This window comes from Schistocerca cancellata, chromosome 5 (assembly GCF_023864275.1).
Source record: "Schistocerca cancellata isolate TAMUIC-IGC-003103 chromosome 5, iqSchCanc2.1, whole genome shotgun sequence".
NCBI classification, from domain to species: domain Eukaryota; kingdom Metazoa; phylum Arthropoda; class Insecta; order Orthoptera; family Acrididae; genus Schistocerca; species Schistocerca cancellata.
The window spans coordinates 226979801-226997492 of NC_064630.1; the positions used below are offsets into that span (position 1 = coordinate 226979801).

General features: G+C 42.5%; 1 protein-coding gene and 1 pseudogene across 23 annotated transcripts in view; both read left to right on the plus strand.

Annotated features, from left to right (window-relative positions):
* The window catches only part of LOC126188844 (uncharacterized), a 2133693-nt gene that overhangs the window by 13058 nt on the left and 2102943 nt on the right, over nt 1-17692 (plus strand). For all 23 annotated transcript variants that reach the window (XM_049930478.1, XM_049930484.1, XM_049930467.1 and 20 more), the window contains exon 2: nt 4521-4706. In XM_049930478.1, coding sequence (XP_049786435.1) covers nt 4521-4706 — 186 coding nt within the window. The remainder of the gene's footprint in view (nt 1-4520; nt 4707-17692) is intronic.
* Nucleotides 12055-12173, plus strand: LOC126189159 (5S ribosomal RNA; annotated as a pseudogene).

Consider the following 17692-nt stretch of genomic DNA (forward strand, 5'->3'; position numbering starts at 1 on the left):
TTGATGACACAGTCCCAGTATTTGGAAGTCTGTGTGGTCATAATCCATGCTGTGGAGTTCCGACAGGCAATTCTCAGCGATTGCCGACTTACTGGGCTGTTGCAGTCTAGTGTGCCGTTGATGTTCTCAGCATCGGTCCTCAATGGTACAAATGATTTGCCCTATGTATACACTACCGCATTGGCAAGGTATCTGATAAACCCCTGATTTAGTTAGACCAAGGTTGACCTTGACACTACCAAGAAGGCTCTTGGTTTTGCTTGGAGGACGGAAGACAGTTTTCACCTGGTGTTTACGCAAAATGCGTCCAATTTTTCTGGATGAGGCCCCACAAAACGGAATAATAGCCAAGGCCGCCTCCTCCTGAGGTTCATCCTCAGTTTCCGCCGGTGCTGCAGGTGAGGGATGTAGAGCCTTCCGAATTTGCCCTTCCTTGCAACCGTTCCTCCGAAACACGGTCTTCAGATGGTCTAATTCTTGTTGGAGACTGTCCCTGTCGGAGATGGTGTGAGCTCTGTGTACAAGAGTTTTGAGCACGCCATTCTTTTCTGCCGGGTGGTGGCAGCTATCCGCATGTAGGTACAAATCGGTGTGCGTCTTCTTCCTATACACGCTGTGGCCCAAAGTGCCGTCAGCTCGTCTTCTAATCAAAACATCTAGGAAAAGGAGCATCCCATCAGTTTCGATCTCCATGGTGAACTTAATATTCTTGTGTCTGGAGTTGAGATGTGTGAGGAAGTCTGCCAGTTTATCTCTTCCATGTGGCCAGATAACGAAGGTATCATCCACATATCTAAAGAAACAGGTGGGTTTTAGATGTGCTGATTCAAGAGCTTCCTCCTCGAAATGTTCCAAGTACATATTTGCGACAACAGGTGAGAGTGGACTCCCCATGGCTACTCCTTCTGTCTGCTCGTAGTATGCACCGTCAAATAAGAAGTAAGTTGATGTCAGAACATGTCTGAAAAGGTTGGTGGTCTCTTCGTCAAATTTTTGGCTGGTAAGTTCCAAGGATTCTTGTAACAGAACTTTAGTGAATAGAGATATCACGTCGAAGCTCACCAGTATGTCAGATTCCTTAAGCGCAAGGTTGTTGATGCGTCCCAGGAAATCCACGGAGTTACGGATATGGTGTGTACATCTCCCAATGTAAGGGCTAAGCAGTTGTTTGAGGTGCTTGGCGAGAAGGTACGCTGGGGCACCAATATTGCTGACAATGGGACGTAACGGAATCGTTTCCTTGTGCACCTTCGGCAGTCCTTAAAGTCCAGGAGGAACAGCAGACCTCGGGCATAGCTTCTTGGTAATCTCGTCAGGGAAGCTGGAATCCTTGAGAAGCACCAGAGTCTTCCTCTCGACCCTCTTGGTAGGATCGGTGTCAATCTTGTGGTATGGGCTGTCACCAAGTAGGCCCCGCATCTTCTCAGCATAATCCTGTTCGGATAGGAACATTGTTATGTTGCCGTTGTCTGCAGGTGATATTACTATGTCAGGATCTTCTCTTGGCTCCCGTATGGCGGCCCTCTCCCTGTGGGAGATGTTCGGTTTCATCAGCTTTGTTTTGGTTAGAACCCTGCTGGTTTCGCCACGTTATGCATAAGATAGTTTTCACATGAGTGGCGTTCTCAACCCCCCCCCCCCCCCGCACCCCCTCCCTCTCACTTGAGGGGGTCCCCGTTTCCAGTCGCTCAACCGCCTCCCGCTCCCACAGCACCGCCTGTGTCTGCCGCGGCGGTCTCTCGCCCTGTTCCGGAAGCGGGTCGTTTCCATCCAGCACTCGTCACTCACGGTTCAGTTTCTTGGCCCCCCTCGTGTCCGTCCGTCTGCCCGTCTCCACAGTACCGTCCATGCCTGCCGTGCCGTGTTTTCGTGACACACAGTCAACTATGCCAGCTGCCGCTACTATGGATTCGCTCGCCTGATTTAAATCTGGGCCTACCGCGCCGGCCTTTGACTTAACCACAGTCCACCTGCTACCCCAGGAGACACCGAAGCCACCGTTGTCACCCCCTCCTGGCCGCCTGCCGAAGCTACCGCCCTTATGCGAGGACAACCCGGCATCGTGGTTCGCGCTCGTCGAGCATCTGTTTGAGTTACATCATGTGTCTGACGACAACTCAAAGTTTCTTTGCCTCATCACACACCTCTACGACCACTCAGATTTGATTTTTGACCTGCTCCTTTCGCCGCCACCTGCACCAAAATACGAGTTTGCAAAGAAGACTATAATGGAACGACTTGCCTGCTCGCCATAATAGTAAATAATCAAGATTCTCTACAAGGAGCACCTGAAGGAACACACCCCCTCACAGCTATGGCGCCACCTTTGATTGCTCTTGAACGAGCATACGGTGCCTGACGCCACGCTATGGGCTGTTTGGTCTGCCAAACTACCTACTGATCTACAGATCCATCTGTTACCACACTCATTCGAGTCCATCGGCTCCAGCCTACACATCGCTGACCAGCTGTATTCACTGTACATCAGCCGGTTCATTCCACACCGTTCATCGGCGCAGCCACGCCTGCATACCGACCTTCAGCCAGCAGAGGCAGGGCTCACTCCACCGTCATCTCGTCTACTTCTGGCAGCGTCGGCTCACTCTCTCCGTTGTCCGAGCACTCCAGGATTGCCCACACACCTTACGTACCGGTATATTTACCAGAACAAATCAAGGAGACAAGCCGCCCCCACTGTCGCAGTCTCCACCTCCTCCTCACCCTGCTCACCCTTTATGCTGGTACCACAAAGCGTTCGGCGACGATGCCAAGAGGTGCAGGTTGCCATGCCAGCACCCAAATGCCGACTGCAGGAACTGAGAGACGCCGAGTCCTGCGGGGAACCTAACAGGCGTCCTCTTACATTACACCATGAGCGAGCTCAGAAGATTGATGGGTCGGTAATTTTATGGGAGGCTGTGGTCTTTCCCCAGCTTCCTGAACATCAGGACCTTGGGCGTCTTCCAAAAGGCGGGAAGTGTTGGTGTTTTAGTATGGCATTCGTTATGTGTGTTAGGTATTCAGTGTCAATTCCTTAAATAATTAGTGGTTTACTGGTAATTAGTAAAATGCAAAGAGCTTATGATCCAACTAAAAACGTTTGCCTCAAGGATTGCAGTTCTAGAAATAACAAAACTAAAACAAGGTCAGAATGTTTATATGCGTGTGAAGCTTTAATATAGAACTGCAAGCTAGCTAGACTAGAGATGCTATAAAGACAAATTGTTGAACACAAACAAAAGAGTTGTAAAATGAGAAGCAATGACATGATTCACTGAAATATGCATAAATCATTAGACATCAAGCAAAGTAATGTTACCCTTTTTGAACACTTCCACCAAATCTATGAGGTCAGGTTAACAAAACCAATATTTCTGAATTTCTGGAAAAAGACAAAGATAGCGTGGATCGCAGGACTACGGAAAAAATTAAAAAACAAATCAAATACTCAGAAGCAACAAACCAAAATTTGTTTAGAACTAGGGTTTCCAATTTGGGTCTTCAGGCTAGGTGAAAAAATCAAGGAAGAGAGAGAAAGAGAGAGAGGACAACTATTGGCAACAAAGGAAACAGTGAGGTAAGTAGAGGAACTGAGGTTCTGAATGTTCCTAGCAGATTAATACAGTGATGAGAAAAATCTCAAGGACTCTGGAAGAAGATTTTACTGTATCCTCTGTGTTTTGTTATGCATCAATAGCTTGAACGATGATAGCATTTTTTAGAACCATATGGGGATTCTGTTACATTAAAGTTCTTATTTGTGATCATGCCATGTTACAATGTGAGGACGTGTTGAAAAGTAATGCCTCTGAATTTTTGTCCTGCACTCAATATTGGTTTAGGTATTACATGTCATGTATATAGCTCAGTCAGCTTTCCTGCTTGACTGACACAAATCCAATCCTCTGCCACTAGAGGGCTCCACATTGTGCAGTGTAACATGGCAGTGTGCAATGTACCTATTTTGGTGCATGAGAAACAGTGTGCTGTAATTGAGAAAACTGAAACATTAATTCATAGAGTTTGTCCACACATGGAGCATCCTCTCCTTCAGCATGACATTGCCAGGCCATACATGAGCCCTGTGATAAATGCAACAATAAGACACATTGGGTTTACTGTTATTGTTCATCCTCCATACAGTCCCAACTTGACCTGTCTGACTTTCCTCTGTTTCCAAAACTTGGAGAATACCTTCAACGACTTCACTTTGATAGTAAGCAAGTGGTGCAAGCAGAGATGAGTTGTGGCTCCATCAATAAAAGCAAACATTCTACAGTGAGAGATTCAAACTGGTCTCTCATTTGGAGAAATGTGTTTATCACCAGGGTGACTACATTGAGAAACAGATACGTAGACACAAAGAATAAGGATGTAGAGTGTTAATAAAGTCTGTTTTATTTAAAAAGCTTTAAGAGTTTCCACATTAAAAAATCAGAGGCATTACTTTTCAGCAAAACATTGTATATATAATCTGTTCCAGGCCTGACACTTTTATTGAAATTTATTTTATTTTGCAGCTTGCTGCTAGTGGAGGTCCCACAGAAGATCATATCACTTATCCTACTATTATTTTTGGAGTTTCTACAAAAGCTAATGTCAGTGATCCAATCATCAAGAATATATCAGCTTTTGCACTGCCTACAATTGATAGCAGATTAGATGGAACTTTCAAGATAGCTCGAATTGTCAGTGCAGAATTTCGGGTAAAGAAAAAACTCAACTTCAAAATATGATTCTAACATTCGGAAGTGCTGGAGTTAATGTGCTGCAATTTCAGTCTGTCATTTTTATTGCTATTAATTATCAAGAACGTATCTGTTTAATCTCTTAAAATAAAATACTCTTGTGTGTTAGTGAATGGTACTACTGATCTATCAGGTTATTATTATTGTGACCAACAATAGTAATACCCCTCTTATTCTTTACAGTTAGCTGCATAAAAATATCAATTATTACTGAAGAAGTTCTATTAAGGTTATTTTAATGGATAATCATGAGTCTCATTTGTGAAAATTTTGCTGCTGCTGTATTAATGAACTGCTGCAAGTATACCTCTTGCAAATGCTTCTCAATGATTTTCACTGAAGTGATGAGGTTCATTTGGAGGAGTTTTTTAGTAATATCAGTAGCCTATATCTTTTATTTAGAACTAGACATCTTGCAAGAATCATTCTGTTAAAATGCCTCCTTTTTTAATATTGTTTTTATATAACACCATGGTTATCAGTTTTCTTCTCTAAAGTGTGTATTTTCCTTTGGTTTTATTCTATTTCTGAAGGTTGCAAACTTTCCATTGTTGTCACTCCTATTAAATATTTTAAATTCATTTTTATGAAAGTATGTATGTCACTATGATGTTTTGTTGGAAATTGCCACAGTGGGACTATGTTGTGCAAAACAAAAGTGAATTATTACAAAAAAATAAAATTAATAGTACTATTTATTTAAATCATGTAGTATCGCTATTGGTTTCAAGCTGACAGAGGCGTTCCCATATGTCTGTGCATGTTTAAAATTAGATGTACCATGTGCTATGCAATTGATGTGATTCTTGAGTTTCTCCCGGCGTATTTGATAATCAAAATATCCACGGGTGTGCTGCCGGTCTATAGAGTCCAACGGGCACAGTATTTCGGCGATCATACATGTCGCCATCATCAGGTGAACTGACGGACTGAGCTCATGTGAACGTGCCGGCACGGAGATCCGTACGCTATGGCTGCTCAGAGGGAACTGCGTTCGGTCGCGGCGGCGGCCGATTTAAATACCCTCCGCCCGCGGCGCGCTCCCTCCACCGTCCGCGCCCCGCGCCACGGTCGCGCGGTGGAACAGATTGCGACGGCGTCTGAGATGACGTCGGTGTGATGGCTCTGTCCGCCGTGGTCGTCACAACTATACGTTTGCTAGATTTACTCTTGATTAACCCAATCGCTGGTTCCCAAGCCTTGCTTAAGATTATAGCCACAGTCACGGTTTATGAGGCCGTCATTGGTGCGAATTTCGATGGCCTCTCTAACAACGCTGTCCCAGTATCTCGACGTCTGTACCAGAATCCTCGTGTGGTCATACTCCATGGCGTGGTTTTCCGACAAACAATGTTCAGCGACCGCCGACTTGCTCGGATACATCAGTCGAGTGTGCCTCTGGTGTTCACGGCATCGATCCTCGACGGTACGCATCGTCTGACAAATATACGACTTGCCACATTGACACGGAATCTGGTACACGCCGGCCTTCCTCAAACCAAGGTCATCTTTGGCGCTCCCCACCAGTGCACGAGTTTTATTTGGAGGACAAAACACAGTTCTGACCTGGTGTTTCTTCAGAATGCGGGCGATTTTCCCCGAGAGTGCGCCTGTGTATGGAATAAATGCAGTGCCTACCTCCTCCCTCGTGACTTCATCCATCTCAACAGGTTGTGCTGCAGTGGTTGGGCGGAGAGCACGTTGAATCTGCCACTCTGAGTACCCATTTTTTCGAAATACAGTTCTCAGGTGTTCCAATTCCTGGGGTAGACTCTCTGCGTCAGAGATAGTGCGCGCCCTATGTACTAGAGTTTTAAGCACCCTGTTCCTCTGTGAAGGGTGGTGGCAGCTGTCTGCGTGCAAATACAGATCAGTGTGCGTTGTCTTCCGATACACCCCATGACCTAGGGTGCCGTCAGCCCTTCTCTTGACCAAGACGTCAAGGAAAGGTAATTTACCCTCCGTTTCAGTCTCCATAGTGAATTTGATGTTGGGGTGTATGGAGTTTAGATGTGTAAGGAAGTCAAGGAGTTTATCCATACCATGTTGCCAGATGACGAACGTGTCGTCCACGTAACGGAAAAAGCAAGTAGGTTTCCATACGGATGACGACAGGGCTTCCTCCTCGAAGTTCTCCATGTACAAATTCGCTACCACTGGTGAGAGTGGGCTACCCATGGCGACTCCCTCCGTTTGTTCGTAGTATTCTCCATTAAAAAGAAAATACGTGGAAGTCAAGACATGCCTAAAAAATTCAGTGGTCTTCTCGTCAAACTTCTGACTAATCAATTCTAGTGACTCTCGAAGGGGTACCCTCGTAAACAAGGAAACGACGTCAAAACTCACCATGATATCTGACTCATCCAACCTGAAGCTATCAAGGCGTTTAACAACATCCACGGAATTACGGATGTGATGAGGGCATTTACCCACATAAGGACTTAATATTCCCGTCAGGTATTTGGCCAACAAATATGTAGGTGCCCTGATGTTGCTGACAATGGGGCGTAATGGTACCCCATCTTTGTGAACCTTCGGGAGTCCATATAGTCTAGGCCGTACCGGACCTTGGGGTAACAATTTCTTAGCGTCACCCTCCGGTAAATCTGCGTCCTTGAGAAGCGCCCTCGTCTTGTTCTCCACCTTCTTTGTAGGGTCAACGCTGATCTTCCGGTAGGAATCGTCATTTAGCAGGCTCTGCATCTTATCAGCGTAGTCCTTATGGGAGACAACAACTGTAGCATTGCCTTTGTCAGCCGGTAAGACAACAACTTCAGAGCACTCACTCAGATCACGAATGGCCGCCCTCTCTTTACTGCTGATATTTGACTTCATCGGCTTGGATTTCGTCAACGCACGACAAGTTTCAAGACGTATTTCCTCGGCTGATTCTGGCGGAAGTCGAGCTGCAACCTGTTCAACAGCACTAACAATTTCTGCGACCGGAGTGAACTTGGGGGTGGGAGCGAAGTTGAGACCTTTCTGCAAAACCGAGAACGCATCATCAGTCAACAAAATGCCACTCAAATTGATGACAGTCTTGCACGGAACCTGCAGAGATGGTTTGTCAAGGAGACGTGAGAACTTAGCTGTTTGACGTCCCGTATCCTTCTTATGGGCGGAATCAGCTGACACCCAGGTGACACCATCAATCCAATCCCAGGAAAAAGAAGTGAACTTACTAGACAGTTGCAAATGTAGTTTGAGTAATTCCTGTGAGATAAACTCAAGGCTCCGGCGGGTGAATTGCACTCTCTCACGTACCAATGCGAGGCTGGCTCATTTCTTGATTCTCTTAGCTGCTGCAGAATCGATGTGATGCATAACCTTAGCTAAGTTAGCTGATCTGTATTTGCACGCAGACAGCTGCCACCACCCTTCACAGAGGAACGGGGTACTTAAAACTCTAGTACATAGGGCGCGCACTATCTCTGACGCAGAGAGTCTACCCCAGGAATTGGAACACCTGAGAACTGTATTTCGAAAAAATGGGTACTCAGAGTGGCAGATTCAACGTGCTCTCCGCCCAACCACTGCAGCACAACCTGTTGAGATGGATGAAGTCACGAGGGAGGAGGTAGGCACTGCATTTATTCCATACACAGGCGCACTCTCGGGGAAAATCGCCCGCATTCTGAAGAAACACCAGGTCAGAACTGTGTTTTGTCCTCCAAATAAAACTCGTGCACTGGTGGGGAGCGCCAAAGATGACCTTGGTTTGAGGAAGGCCGGCGTGTACCAGATTCCGTGTCAATGTGGCAAGTCGTATATTTGTCAGACGATGCGTACCGTCGAGGATCGATGCCGTGAACACCAGAGGCACACTCGACTGATGTATCCGAGCAAGTCGGCGGTCGCTGAACATTGTTTGTCGGAAAATCACGCCATGGAGTATGACCGCAGGAGGATTCTGGTACAGACGTCGAGATACTGGGACAGCGTTGTTAGAGAGGCCATCGAAATTCGCACCAATGACGACCTCATAAACCGTGACTGTGGCTATAATCTTAAGCAAGGCTTGGGAACCAGCGATTGGGTTAATCAAGAGTAAATCTAGCAAACGTATAGTGGTGACGACCACAGCGGACAGAGCCATCACACCGACGTCATCTCAGACGCCGTCGCAATCTGTTCCACCGCGCGACCGTGGCGCGGGGCGCGGACGGTGGAGGGAGCGCGCCGCGGGCGGAGGGTATTTAAATCGGCCGCCGCCGCGACCGCACATACACACACACACACACTCAAAACAATCCACCACAAGAAACACAAACAATCCAAACAACACCAAACAGCGCTCTTCCCCTCTCAGGGAAAGGAAAAGAAGAAACCGGACAAATAATGTATTACATACACCTGGTTGTTATGCATATATGTATATGTGTGTATTTGTATATGTATGTAAATCTATGTACACTTTTATATCCCATTTACTTTGTATTCTACATATCCTTGCCCTCTCATGATAATATAACTGACTACTTTATCCTCATACATCTTCACCTATCTTCAATTCTCGTAAACTCAAATTGTATCATATTAACAAGAGTTTATATTGCTTCCATCATCTTTTCTTCTACTATAATTTAAAAATTTCTTCTTTTTTTTTTCTTATTATGTTTAAATTTTATTATGTTTTAATTTATTATGTTTCAAATTCTATTATGTTAATATACTTGTTTGAATGTTTTCATTTTGCTAAAAACCTGCAATAACAATTGTCAACAAATTATAAAAATGCACTTGCAGGAAAAAATAAATTGTACAAAATAAAAATAACGATGTAAAAACCCAACGGCTGAAAAGGGTCGCCAGCATGCCCTCAAACAGCCCGCCCTCCTCCATCAGAGGAGGGAATGAAAAGTGCAAAAAAAAAAAAAAAAAAAAAAAAAAAAAAGCGACCGAACCCTGTTCCCTCTGAGCAGCCATAGCGTAAGGATCTCCGTGCCGGCACGTTCACAGGAGCTCAGTCCGTCAGTTCACCTGATGATGGCGACATGTATGATCGCCGAAAAATTGTGCCCGTTGGACACTATAGACCGGCAGCACACCCGTGGATATTTTGATTATGCAACTGATGTTTGTTTTTGCCACAACAAAAAAAAGTAAACATCACATGTACAATATATGTTACATGCAGTTTTAAATATGAACACCCATCCGGATATGAATATGTTGGTGCAGTATCATTAATGGCACTATTTGTTTTTAATAAATGGTGTTACTAACAGCAGTTGGCTACTTAGTTAGTTTCATGTTCCATGAATAAGTTGCATGATAATTCATAATGGTATGAAATAAGTCATTGCATGTTCACATTACAAGTTATTGTTATTATTAATAATATTATATATATTTTTAAATACACAGATGTGAGTTAACTACTCCAACCCACCATCTTTTACACTTTACAATAACAGAAATTCTTCCATGGAATATAAGGAGTTGGTTGATGTTTTTACTTTTTTGTAAGAATTAACCTGTATAAATCAAAATACTTGTCAAACACCCTTATCTGAATAATGAGCCAGCACATGGATTCTGTAAAGCTTTTGATTTATTTTTCTGCAACATAATCATAGTTTATGGGATACAAAGGTTATGTAAATTCACAGTGAGATCACACACAACTCAAACTAAAGGGAGATACACAATCAACTTGTACATCATTACAACAAGATGCTCGAGCTTTCTATGCTCTTGATCTGTATCACTTTCTCGAAGGCAATACTTGTAACGCCTCTGTACTCTGAGAAGTCTTGTGTATCAGTGTAGTTGGGTGTTCACAATGCAGATATGTATCAAATGGATCATAGATTGGGAGTACGAAGCACGAAGCACAGCAGGCCCATAAAGTTTATTTATATAAATTTATTTAGCTTTGGATGCACAACTTGTGCATGCTTGCCAGGACTGTGGTCTCAGGTCTGTTTTTTTTCAAAATCCAGTATTATGTTAATTGACTGCTTATAAAACCTACATATGGTATATGCCTTTCACTGCATTCTAAAGATAGTCTCAGGGGTTAACCTGTTTTGAAGTGGTTTTTTTTCCATCTGTGTGATAGGAAATACTTACAAAACTTGAGCAACCACCTGTTGTCTGTGCTCTGAAACATAAATTTCTCTCCTACATGCCATTTAGTTTTCTCAGTGATCCTGAAATAGTGACACTCATTCAGCTAATACCTAATCAGTGGAGCCTTATCTGCACATGCGTGACAGTGCATGGACCACAATGTTACAAAAATTAAAAAAAAAAATAAAATAAAAATAAAAAATAAAAATAAAAATGTGATTTTTCTGGGAGTCATATGTGGGTTCAGTTAATTACAGAGATAAAAGGTCAAATGTTTTAGCCCTTGGCCTAGTGTCCATTTGTATACACATCAGAAGAAAGGGCATAATGTAGCACAGGGTCAAAATTTAAACATTAGACACTTCCTCCAGACCAAGCAAATTGAGGATGTTGGTTGGTTCTCTGCATTATAATAATCAGTAGTTCTGCATACACACTGACTGGATCACAATGGTAAAAGTCAACCATCAGGCAAGAAATGATATTACTGCTCATATGACACCTTTTGGAATTTATCCATCATCAGATATCCACAGGCAATTGCTGCACGTGTATATGGTTTTTCTGCTTATATGTGAAACAAAGATTTGCATAACTTTGTCACATTTATATTCTTTTGCAATAGGTGTAGTTTAGGACAGGCCTTAGGAAGCTTTTAAAAGCACCATTTTTTCATGGACAGTTCCTGAGAAATCCCAAAAAACCATGACTTTTGGGTACCAAATGAACTGATTGTGAGGATAGCCATGTCTATTATTTCTGTTCATGGCATATTGTAGAAATTTTCACCATCTATTCTTATGATGATATTCTTAGGAACTTAGAAACTTTTTTTTATATCATTATCAAGATCAGGAAGTTCAAAGTTACCATCTTTATGCACATAAAATATGCATGTAATATCTGGCCTGAGGAATAAATGTAATTTTAACCAATGTAACACTTGGCAAGAGATGTGGGGTCATTCTGAGGTCATTGCAAGGATTCTGAGTACAGAAAACTATGTTTCTAGTTGGCTTTTTTCGACAATGAGTGGTGCCATGTGGCAGTGTAAGCACCTTACAAAAATTTATTTTGTCATATTACATTCTTTGTACTTGCAAATCAAACACCACGTTTTTTGGTATACTGTAGGTGTAGCCTAAAAATGTTGTGCACTTTTATGTAAAGTAGTGTGCAGGGAACTTTCATTTGATGGGAGACGATTTTGTGTTAACCTTATATTATGCTTGCCAATGGCCTTGCTGCAGTTGTAACACCAGTTCCTATCAGATCACTGAAGGTAAGAGCTGTTGGGCTTGGCTAGCACTTGGATGGGTGACTGTCTGAGTCTGCCGAGAGCCGTTGGCAAGGGGGGAGCACTGAGCCTTTGTGAGACCAATTGAGGAGTTATTTAGCTGAGAAGTAGTGGTTCTGGTCACAAAAACTGACAATGTCCAGGAGAACGGTGTGCTGACCACATGCCTCTCCATATCCACATCCAATGACCTGTATCAGCTGAGGATGGCATGGCAGTCAGTCGGTACTGTTGGGCCTTCCGAGACCTTCTCAGACAGAGTTATTTTAGGCTTACTTATTTCTTGTTTATACATGCCAAAGTATGTAAATGTGCAGAAGTATATAAATAAACTGTCAAAACTCTACTGACCTATAGAATTCTTTTTATAAAAGCAGCATACCCTGGTGTGGCAGGAGAAAGAAGGGAAGCAGTTGAAAAATGCTACTACTGGAGAACAAAAAGGTGAATATGCTCCTCTTTAAAGGGCTCTGACAGAAAAAAGCGGAACCAGCCATCACAATCCTGGGTCTATCTATCTCACCAAAAATTTTGGCATGTGAACATATTCACACTTTTTTGTGCTAAAGAGAGTAGCAGAGAGACAGTGGCAGTAAAAGAGAGGGGAGACAGAGAGGAAGAGAGATGAGACAGTGATGGTCAGAGAGAGAAAGTGGCCATGTCAGAGAAAGAGAGCTATATGAAGACAATTGAAGTGGGAGCCAAAGAGAGAGGAGACATTGGAAATGAAAAAGATGAATGGAGACCATACTTAGGTTTGAGGTGGGGGGGGGGGGGGGGTGCACCCATCCAGACCAATGAAATTTAAAATGAAAAAATTTGATCATGATGCCCCATCCCATACACTCACGTGTTAAAATTGACTGCTCTAGGAATTGAAACCCCCACACCATTCCATCCCTGAGGGCATGTGTGGAGAGGAGACAATGGTTGTTGAAGAGAAGGACAGCAGACTGTAAGTGAGAAAGAAAGAGACAGTGAAAATGGGAGAGAGAAAGAATGGGGCAAAGACAATGGCAGTGAGGCAGAGTCATGGAGAAGGAGACAGTGGTATGGATCAATGAGAGAAATGGTTGAAGACTTTTGACAGTGAAACAGGTAGATAAGAGAAAGTGCCGACTGGAGAAAAAGCATGTGACACTGGGAGAGAGACGTATATAGACAGTGCAGTGAGAGGGAGATACTGAGTATGAAGGTTTCACTAAAAAACTAAAACTAAAAAAAGACTGTGTCCAAACAGTCCATGAAGTCCCAATGGTACTGACCAGCTGTCATGTTGTCCTCAGTCCACAGGTGTCACTGGATGCGGATATGGAGGGCATGTGGTCAGCACACCACATTCCCGGCTGTATGTCAAGTTATGAAATCGGAGCCGCTACTCTTCTCAGTCAAGTAGGTCCTCAGTTTACCTCACAAGGGCTGAGTACACCCCACTTGCCAACAGCATTAAGCAGACTGGGTGGGTACCTGTCCAAGCACTAGCCCAGCCCAACAGCGTTTAACTTCGGTGATTTAATGGGAACCGATGTTACTACTGTGGCAAGGCCGTTGGTGAAAGTTTCACTACAGAGGGAAACAAGGGGAAAAGGATTGAGAATGTTCTGTGTTAGGAGTACAAATTTGTTTGCCTGCAAAATTTTTGGTGAGGAAGGCAGAATGAGGACTGATGCAGCTGATTTTGCACGTATGTTAGAGTCTTTTAAAGAGGAGCATATTTGCCTTTTGTCCTCTGACATCTGCATTTTTCAACTGGTGGCTAATGTTTCAATACCAGTATTGTTCATGATCCCCAGACAGAATTTTACTACCAGATGGCTTCTGTTTTCCCAACCACAGTTACAACTAAAGGCTTCAATGTACTTTACACCTGGTGGTCATGTTAGGAGGAATCTCAGTAAGCAAGAAAATGGTTTTTGATGATCTCAATGATGCTCATACAGTCTCTTAATCCATTTCACCCGATAAATTTGTTTGTGATTTTCCCTAACATTACGAATGAAAGCTTACTCCCTAAAGTGTTGTCAAGTTCAAAGTCCATACCAAAATCCGTATTTATTGCTTCCAAATCACAGTGTGCCATTTGAGAGTGACAACAAGAACAGTAGGGCTATGCAGTTATCTCTATTGTCCACTGAGAAAAACTGATGAAATGAGACCTTGTAGTTGGTTCTCCTGCTAAATCTCTGCACCCACTGGATTCCCAACTTACCTTCCTCATTCTCTCAACAAAAAACACACACACTCCCAAATCTATACAAACAGAAACCACATCTAGCTCCATTGGCTTCTAAGTGTTTTGTCCAAACAAATTTGAAAAATATAGACATTGCAATTACCAAAGGAGAACTTCAGATTACTTCAAAAAATCAAAAAGCTCTTTTAGACACACTTAGACTTAGCCACAAGCTTTGGTGCACGCATTGTAGTGCAGTGGTTATAATTCTTGGCTGATGTGTTGTGGGTCGTCAGTTCAAACCATACCTCCAACAGTTAATTGTTATTTAGTATTCACCTTTTTGTGGAAGGATCTTGAAATATGTTTATATGTTCTAAAATATTTGGTGTTTGTATAAATATCTGGACTATCCCCCCAGGAATAGTTCTTGTTCAGACAGCAAGTGATAAACATGCTTTCACTTCTGTGTTGTACTTCACTGATGACCCTACTTTTGGATTTGGACTTGATTGTGGCTACGACATGACATTGTTTGGTGGAGATGCCGAATGCTTCAGAATATCTACATCACAATGGCTCCAGTAAGGCAGTGTAAAAGATGTCGCCTGCATGGACAGAAATGGATTACAAGTGCTGCCTTTGGTTGTTGATGGATATAACTGCAGCAAATTAGCAAAGAAGCTCTGTGTGAAATTGTTCCCTAACAGCTCACTCACCTGCATATCTTTTGTCACAGGCATTGAACTCCTTTTCTTACAGAAGGTGTTTCATTGCCTGGTAAGGAATTGATTTACAAAAGGGGCATTAAGGAAGTTGCAGATGATGAAAGTCAGGATAATCTAGAGAAGCATAGATTCAAAAACAGATATGAATGAGAGTTATCTCTGTCACAAGATTCCATAAATTGTCATTCACATAATGTAGCCACTGGGTGAGCAATGGACATGCTGTAGGGCAAGTTGATAGCACGCAAGTTCTCACAGCAAAACAGTCTTCAGAATAAAGATCAGTCCCCAGAGAGAGCACAGAAATAAAATAATAGGTATCACAATTACAGAAGAAACTAACCATTGGTCATGCTTATGGTAACAGTAACAGGGGTCAGCCAAAACAGCTTACCATCCTACATGCTGATCTGCAGGACCAGTATCTTGTGGTGCAGATGTATCAATAGTACAGTCACAATCATTGTAACAATGTGCCTAGTAACTCTAAATATTATGAGTGGTTCATGGGTGACTAACCTAGGCTGTTTCCAAGATAATGGGAAGCACTGGCCACTAAATGCAGATAACTGCCTTACACCAAGCCTTACAGTGTTGACACCTGTAGAAACTGCAATGGAATGGGCTGGAGAGCTGCTCCCAAGGTTATTTAAAGACTGGTCAATAGGCTAAGGTGCACCTTCATGGCACAGAACTGGCACAAAGTCTCAGAACTTGGGAGAACTCTGTATGCCTCCACCTGTGCATGGCTACAACAGTGATTCTAAGCAATGTCCAAAAACTGAGCTAGATTGTGCTGTCATTTGCATTTTTTATTTTAGTTAAACAGGGAATGTTAAATTTGTCATTCTCCCTTCAAGTGATGGTCCCCTATGTAGACAGTACCTTATTACTGTCTGTGGAGTTGGGAAAATTAATTTAGCAGTATCAAATCAGTAATTCTATTTGATGTCTTATTAATTAATTAATGAACTGGTCTAGGTTAGGTATCAGCTTACTCAGAATTTTATTTGGAATACGAATCTTGATCAGATTTAAAGGATTAATTTTAACACTCTCTCTTCCTTTGTGGTGAGGACTGGTCTGGACAGATGCTGTGGTCTTGTCAAGTGTGTTTTATGTTTGACCAAGTTACTGCATTACAGCTGCCTCCTCAAGTGTACAATTTGGGCAACAGCTGCCCTAAGAGAAAACAGAGACCTTTTCAACTCCAGTACACAACAACAACAAAAAACACACAAATTAAGACACTTAATAAATAAGACTAAAACTTTTTAGTGAATGGTACCTAGCAGAACTACCTCTGTACACAATATTATATAAAATAATTCCTCAGCCTAAGTACAATTTTCCCTCAATACTGCCTCCATCTATTTTTACAGTTTTTAATTTCGTTGTGAGAAGGAGGTCAGTGTGACCTATGGGGACCCTTCCCATAGACAATATTTATCAGCGCTGTAATGACTATCATTAACTTGACCCAGATCATGACACTAAATTAAAACATTAGTTTTACTGGATGAATTACTGGACAAGAACTCAATGGGCCCTTTAATTTTACACTAAACTCTGGCACTCACAACTCCTGGTCAGGTGAACAGAAGGACACATCCTGCTGTTGACTCTGTCGGCAGGGGATAATTGGAGAGCAGGTGGGTCAGTCCTTTAACTAACCAAAGCAGCGATCACTACCCTTCACGGCTGCACTGATCACATCCCAGTGACACGAGCAGCACCCTTTTGTCAATGGCTCTGAAACACCACTCCAGTGCCTCACACCATTGTTCCCTACTGACCTGTGACCTCGTGAGGCATGTGCTTGCTGCAAGCTGCCACCACTTTGTAATAAGCCATCTGGTTAGTACTTCAAACACACCAAAGACTTGTGTTTTTGGCATTCTCTGAGGGAGGAGCCAGCAACAGGATATATATGGTGACCCAGTTGCGGAACGTTCTCTCATAGTCTTCAGCTGTCACAGTAAAACCTTAGATTAGATTAGATTAGATTCAGTTTTCATTCCATAAACCCAAAAATGAGATGATTCTTGTGGGTGTGGAACAAGTCAGAAAGTATAACATAAAAAACATGAAACATATGAATATAATACTCATTACCCTGTTCATTTGTCAGGAGATTGTCAAAATAGGTGAATACATTACAGTAAAATGGAATTGCTAATATTCACACAATTGAAACACTGTCAGAATGAAACACAATTATGCACTTTTAATAAATTAATCATACACAAAATACCTAATTTTGTCTTTTGTGACCAAGTGCTTTTAAAATTGAAATCTAACAGACATTTTTACTTAAGCTGGTCTAACAGTTCCTGTTAAGATATTCACCTATAGAGTATAAGGAGTTGTCTGTCAAAAAGTCTTTCAAACTCTGTTTAATCTGTGAGCTATCTGAAAACAAGTTTTTAATGGTTGCTGGCAATGTATTTAAAATGTGTTTTCCTGAATATTGGACCCCTTTTTGGACCATGGTAAGTGATTTTAGGTCTTTATGTAGAGTTTTCTTATTCCTAGTATTGATACTATGTATTGAGCTATTGGTTGGGAATAGAGATATATTACTTGGAGCAAATTTTGTTAAGGAATAAATACACTGAGAAGCCATGGCTAGAATACAAAGTTCCTTGAATGGGTTTCTACATCATGTTCT